This window comes from Apostichopus japonicus, chromosome 20, assembly GCF_037975245.1.
Source record: "Apostichopus japonicus isolate 1M-3 chromosome 20, ASM3797524v1, whole genome shotgun sequence".
Classification (NCBI taxonomy): domain Eukaryota; kingdom Metazoa; phylum Echinodermata; class Holothuroidea; order Aspidochirotida; family Stichopodidae; genus Apostichopus; species Apostichopus japonicus.
In genome coordinates this window covers 27916841-27923453 of record NC_092580.1, presented here as the reverse complement: position 1 = coordinate 27923453, position 6613 = coordinate 27916841, and the positions used below count along the sequence as shown (strand labels likewise).

At 36.5% G+C, this 6613-nt stretch overlaps 1 protein-coding gene across 3 annotated transcripts; it reads right to left on the bottom strand.

Moving 5' to 3' along the window:
- Positions 1–1257: 1257 nt before the first annotated feature.
- Positions 1258–5698, bottom strand: LOC139961162 (uncharacterized). Of its 3 annotated transcripts, none has more exons than XM_071960116.1 (5): positions 5560–5698; positions 4466–4599; positions 3872–3922; positions 3574–3707; positions 1258–2889 (listed from the first exon to the last, which is right to left on the bottom strand). In XM_071960116.1, the coding sequence occupies exons 2-5, from the start codon at positions 4515–4517 to the stop codon at positions 2530–2532; spliced, it is 597 nt and encodes a 198-aa protein (XP_071816217.1). In that variant the 5' UTR covers positions 4518–4599; positions 5560–5698; the 3' UTR covers positions 1258–2529. The 3 variants fall into 3 exon arrangements, with proteins under 3 accessions (XP_071816217.1, XP_071816216.1, XP_071816218.1); XM_071960115.1 differs by lacking the exon at positions 5560–5698 and adding an exon at positions 5397–5553; XM_071960117.1 differs by lacking the exon at positions 5560–5698 and adding an exon at positions 5367–5546.
- Between the last annotated feature and the right edge of the window lie 915 nt (positions 5699–6613).

The window sequence follows — 6613 nt, the reverse complement described above, 5'->3', positions numbered from 1 at the left end:
ATATTAGCCCTTGTATTTAATTGATCTTGTACAATTGCCTGACGATGGAGTGGTGACCACTCCGAAATATAGCAGTATGTCGTTGTTAAAGATATTCGCTTGTTTATCTTTTATATTATCAGTATGGACCACAACTATTTATATATATATATATATATATATATATATATATATATATATATATATATATATCAATTACGACCTATATATATATATATATATATATATATATATATCCCTGTTCTTCATTTTCCAACTCATTACGATTTTCATTTATATATATATATATATATATATATATATAAATAAATACATATATATATTTATATATATCACTTTGGGAATAGCTATGTATAAGATTCAACTTTCCCATTTATCAAACAAATAAGCTAAAGGGACTAACGATCCTAGTGGCATCTTTTCAGAGGCACACCATAAACTACTGGAACAGACAAATGAAATGTTTTCATTTGAGACATGTATATCTTCCATTCAGACTCAATCGGTGGTATGACTTATTTTACACTTTAAATGCGATATATGTGAAGGGACCAGCAAAACCATCATGGTACCGGGGACTTCATTGTTGTTTTATATTTTTATTAATTATCACATAGTTCATTTTAATTGGCATCAGGTTATGACAATGGTTTGGTGTTCATCTCCTTTGAGGACATTGGTGTTGTCCAAATTGCTAACACTTTCTTAAAGGTAATAGTTTCTCATATTTCTGACCCTGGAAATAATTCATGTTTTTGATGTATCAACATCTTCGTGAAAGCTTTGATGATGGCAGTAAAATGTTTGTTACATCTGAGATCGAGTAAAGGTTATCGCAACTTTCCGACATGATTTCCGGTGTCGTGAGCGATAATGCCGATAACACCTAATCAACATATGTAGCATAAACAATAGTGAAAGGTATTTACGTACTTAGCTTTTTTGACATTATATTTGTCACTATATGGCCACTCAGCTGCATTTTTTGTAAGTTTAAAGGTTCATCAAGAAATGATTAGCTTTTAAAAGCAGCAGCAGAAGAACAATGAGAAAAGGGAGGAGGAGGGGCAGGGAGGATGTGTATGTACCTGTTGCACCCCCCCCCCACCTAGAAGATTTGTCCCTTCTTCCCCCATCCTGACTAACTTCAGCACATAAAAGTATACCAAGACAGTTATGGAACTTAATTAAACTCTGACTGTGGGTAGTCCATAAAAATGTAACAGTTGTAGTAAAAAAAGTCATAACAAGTAAATATTTTCTTTTATCTTCATTTATGATGCTCAAACATTTGACATAATTAACCAGAATGCAAAGTTGTACAATCCTTAATCACAGTGGTATGAGGGGTGTGAGGCAACTGTCTGCCACCTCCCTACACCCACATATTCCATCCCTACTTAAATCAAGTCAATAAATATGCATATTTTTCAGTTCTAACCATAAACTCTGCTCTTCGTACTTTTTGTGCCTCTAAATCACATATGCTTCAGTGGAGGAAATATTAGGGTGAAAACTTGGTCCCTCTTAAATTAAGTCAACAACAAAAGCACATTACTATAGGTTATGTAATCCTTTTGTAACATTAACTAAATACTGAAAGTTTATGGCAATCCCATTCACTAATATTCATCAATCATCACACATATTTAATCAAGCACCAAATAATCCACACCTTTCCCTGCAAATGGCCAAAGTAAATAGAAATATTGGATATACCCTTTAAAGTTAAGCTCAACTCCTTATAACAAGTTGCTTCAAGTTAACCGATTGTCTCTTATTCTCAAAAACAAAAAATACTCCAAAAGACTCATTGGAGTAGAGGACCAATTTTGCTTAGGGGGAACAAAATTGTTTTTTTTTTCCAGAAAATTCAAATTCTGTTCAGTATCAGCCACTTTTTATGCTTTCAATGATAAAAATCTGAGGGTTTTCAATCATAATAATCTGATGGTGAGGGAATAGAGGAGAGGGTCAATAGGGCCGAATTACCATTGCCCTAAACCCTCCTGTCATTCCCAGACTAGTATGTTCCCAACTTATGTGATTGACATTCCATCCCTCAGCCCCAACCTTTTGTCCCCCTCCCACTACTTCTGTCACTTTGACCCTCCAAGTTTAATGAGCTTCTCTTTTCGGTACTGTAGCCGGTTGTTCCATGTTCTAGTACCACTTGTAACTCTCAATCTGATTCACCTTACTTTCAATGTTATCGTCTTAAACTTCCATTCCCGCTGGCACATTTCACACACGGCTGTCCACTTCCTGCCCATTATCATTTCAGTAGCTGATCGTTTTTCCATTTTACTCAAAGGTAGCACCAATTGCAGGAGATCTTGTCTTATCGATTCAAATCCAATTAACCAATTCATGTTGCTAAGATTACATGACACAGCTAGAAAGGGGTAGGTGTTAGAAAGGAAGTGGGGGAGTGAGGGGGGGAGGGGTGGGCAGAGAGTTACAGCTCTTCCGTAGTCACGGTAATCACAACGTCTCTGGCCGCGTCTTCCTTGAAATGATACAGTTTGTTCAACTCTTCTGTCCTTTCCTCTTCTGTTTACTACTTTTAACATTTCTTTGTCTTTTCCCTCTCCTACTAGTTAACTTCTTCGGTTGCGACAATCCTTCTTTAGCTCTTGGAGATGTCTTTAAATTTCCTTCATGAATCTTAGTTTCTGCAGAGCAGTCTTTTATCTCTGGTTTCATTTCTAATATCACAGGTTTCTTTCGCTGTCCCTGATTGGGTAACTTTATATTGTCCTCTGTTACTTCACCAATGGAAATATCCGAGTCACTTTCAGATGGTGAAAAATTTGCATGTGCTGCTGACTCCTCCTTCTCATCGTCCTCATCATCATCATCAGAATTGTCATTAAGTAACGTTAAATTCTGTTGAACGAAAAAAAGTGTAAAATAGATTTTGGTGATGCTCTTCTTTATATATTGTTTTGTCAAAGCTTTACATAGTTTGACCTCTGCTGATCTTATGAAAACCTCTGACCTCTCCTGATAACCAATACACTGTTAAGAGGGGGAGGGGGGTGTAAAAGATTAATAAATGTTGTCTTTCTTGAGATGTGGCTTCTAACAACATTTTTACATTTCCTCTGACATTGACATTACATGTTTATTTATCATCTACAGGCTTGTAGAGGTCCACATGGCATCACACACAGACACACATGCTACGCATGAGCATATCTCTCAAATGCAGTGGTCCCCTACTGTAGTATATTATATAGAATGAATTAAGCCTTTATTAAAAGGTGATGCAGCAATGTCTGTTGTTCTATTCTACAGTTCCTTGAATTGCTTCATCTCAAGTCTTACATGCACATGTTTCTTCTAATATCTAATATTAAGTTACTTTCCATATCAGTTCTTCACTTGCTCTTGTACAATACAGTTCAATAAAATACCTGCTTACTGTAATTCTTGAGTTCCTCTCATACTTTGTATCTTTACCCACGTTTTATATATATACTGTATGTTCCACATACCAACAGTTTATTACACCTACCTTCAAGAAATAAACAAATCATTAAAAATATATTGCAAAAGTCCACAACTAACCATTTCAATGAATTGTCCATCTTGAGAAATTTTCTCAATGTCTACATCATCATTCTTCCCAGAGTTGATGATAGCCTCCAGGTCCTCGTTTGCTTTTTGCAGTTGAGGAAGGAAGAATTTTGCCCGACTAAGAGCTGGAGAATGCAAAAAAAAAACAAGAATTAAGAAAATAACTGGATACTAAAATGTTGAAGAAAACCATACTAACCATAGATTTCATTGCTGCATCATCATCTTTACAATTGATTTCAGAGGCTCAGAAGAATGAGAAGTTACAAACTTGAAGACAAAAACTCACCTGCTGGTGGTGGTAGTCTGGTAGGTTTCTCTCTTGTAACCAGGAGTGGATCTGCAGGACAGACAACAACAAATATTGATATTTATTTATTTAACAAATGAATGGTGACATTTGCAAGATTTCTAAGGCACTATTATGTTTGCTTGTTTTCCAAACACCCCTCCCCCCTCCCCTCCATCCCTAAAATATACTACTGTGTATCCTTTGCCTTGCCCTACAACACTTTTCTGGCAGCCTAATTTGTACATATAATAACCTTTTGGTGCATTTTCTAGTTACAGCAGCAAAGGGTTAGGGTAGTTAGGATGAATTTGAATATTTCAGTGTTCGCATGGTACAGTGCTGCATGAACTACACAAAAAAAAAAACACAATATTGCATGGAATAAATGAAACACATGAAATACCATGCATAGATGTATGTTAAAGGCATTACTACTTGTTGGCAAACTGAAAAGAAACCACACAAAATACATGCATCTGTTCCAAAATGATTGATGAACTTCACCCTTGTAATTTTTGGCCTGAGAAAGTGCCAAAAAAGTGGATTAATCAGACAAAGGCTGCATGATAAATAAGTTGCAAATTAATTTACCAGTAAATTTCTTGCCAACATTTAACAGTTCATCAGAAGTGGATGTAGCCATGTTTTTCTACCAGATGCTTGAATTCTCAGTGGTGAATCCTCCAGAGTCCATATGTTACAGTTTTATAATACTTCAGCGACACCTGATGAAAAACAATGACGTACCAAACATGATTGGATGTAGGATCAGAATAAATTTCCACCACCAGCTGTGGGTGATGCTTCATATGTTAAAGGTGTTACCGTGTTGGCAAGTCTCACACACACATCTGTCAATACCAATTAAAACGAGTTGGTTTTAATTTTGTTGCTATTACTATAATTTACCATATAATGCTGGAAACTTCTGTGGTTACAGTAACTTTTCAATATGGTGAATTTGTTGTAAGGCTGCCCTGAGTTATCTTTGAATGTATATTTTTAGATATTCCCTGAAGATATATGCCAAGGACCTCTTGTATATCTTAACCAGTATATTACAGATATGACAACAGTATATTTAAATGAAATGAGCTTTTGTTTTCAATGGTTCAGTAAAAGTTACAAAGTATATCTCAACAAATTGGATAGGGTACTATAATAGTACTGACTGTCACAACTAGACTAGGCCTATTTAGTTAGGTCTTGGAGTAATTAAGGTCTAGGTTATGCGCGACCCAATATTATGTCATAAGGTTACATTCATTACTCTATAGACTTAGATCTAGGTAAGTATCAGCGCATAAAGGATCAACGGTCGTTCAAAGCGTCTCAATATATATGCTACTCAATATTGGCTAGGCCTATGGTGTGTAGTATGTAGGCCTAGGCCTATACAAGGTGAACTTACAGTAAGTCTGGCCTAACTTGAATGACTATTAAAACTTAAGTTATTGTGCTCAATAAATCAAGGTAAATGAAACATAGTAACTTGAGAAACAGCAATAAAGTATTTTATTACAGTGATTAAACATCTGGCCTCTTATTCTGAATCCGTAAGGTCAGCAGTTTGATAATGTATGAGTTTTGTCTTTCCAGATTTATCTCGTGGAATGCACTAACTAGCTACAAAAACACACAACATGTGACGAAGGGTGCAGTGGACTGAAATTCAAAATTCGCACCGCAGCCCGAAAAAGTCGGAAGCATAGTGAAAACCAGGCAGTATGTGGTAAATCCTTGAATAAACTGAAACACGCCACAGTGAAATTTGTCTACAAAAGGTTGAACCCTTCAATGGATGTTTAATTCTCTGTCACTGACCTATAAAGAAGGAAAATGAAAAATAAAGATAGAATAATGAAGGGTTTATAACACAAGAACGTGTGTCAATATCCGTATAAATGTCGAGAATGAAGAAGAACATATTGTTGTAAATTCTCTTCTTCGCCACATTCTGAGCAGACTATTGGCTTCCTTAATGTATACAACAATAAATCAGTAAGTTTTATGCTTATGTTAACCAGTACATATGTTGGAAACCACATTAATTTCCGTGTTGGGAACCAATCTACATGTCGATGTCACAACCAACGAGGTAAATGAATCTGGAGGATTCATGTCAATTGGGTGCGCGCGTACCATGTATGGAGGGTCATGTGATGTGTTCCAGGGTGGTACTATACTGATATTTCTCTGTAGCAGTTCGAGAACAGTGTTAGTGACTTCGTGAAAGATTGGTCGGTTCGGACATGGGAACTAACGGCATAAGAAGGTACTGGTACTTCAGGCATACGAAATAGTGCTAATATGCTAACGTTCAACCTTATTCTCTTGAATGAAGGCAGGCTTTCTACATAATCTTACTTATTAATACAGCTCTAGGGGCAAGCTTTGTCTCATATGGCTTAACGTTATTTCTACTTGCTCTAAGTGAATGTAGAAATGGGAAATATGGGGAAATGTTTAGTTCAGTGCAACCACGGAATTCTCCATGGAACAGAGCCTAATGCTGCTCGACGGGAATATAGCTATCACGTTAGGCTACAGGCACAGTTATTGCTAGGTAACGGGTGTCGTCTGCTGCTCTAAGCACGCAAACACATTTACGTACTGAGTTGGGTGAAATCATCATGCGTAATAGGGAGAGTAGTATATTAGTACCACCCTGGAACACATCACATGACCCTCCATACATGGTACGCGCGTACGCGCGTATTTACTGTGTGATAGTTTCTC

Bases quoted from the DNA above. Each gene is read 5' to 3' on its own strand.
- LOC139961162 (XM_071960116.1), bottom strand. From the start codon at position 4,517: ATGGCTACATCCACTTCTGATGAACTGTTAAATGTTGGCAAGAAATTT. The intron at 3,708-3,871 runs GTGAGTTTTTGT...TGCATTCTCCAG, and splicing joins CAGACTACCACCACCAGCAG to CTCTTAGTCGGGCAAAATTC. The intron at 2,890-3,573 runs GTTAGTTGTGGA...TTCGTTCAACAG, and splicing joins ATGGACAATTCATTGAAATG to AATTTAACGTTACTTAATGA.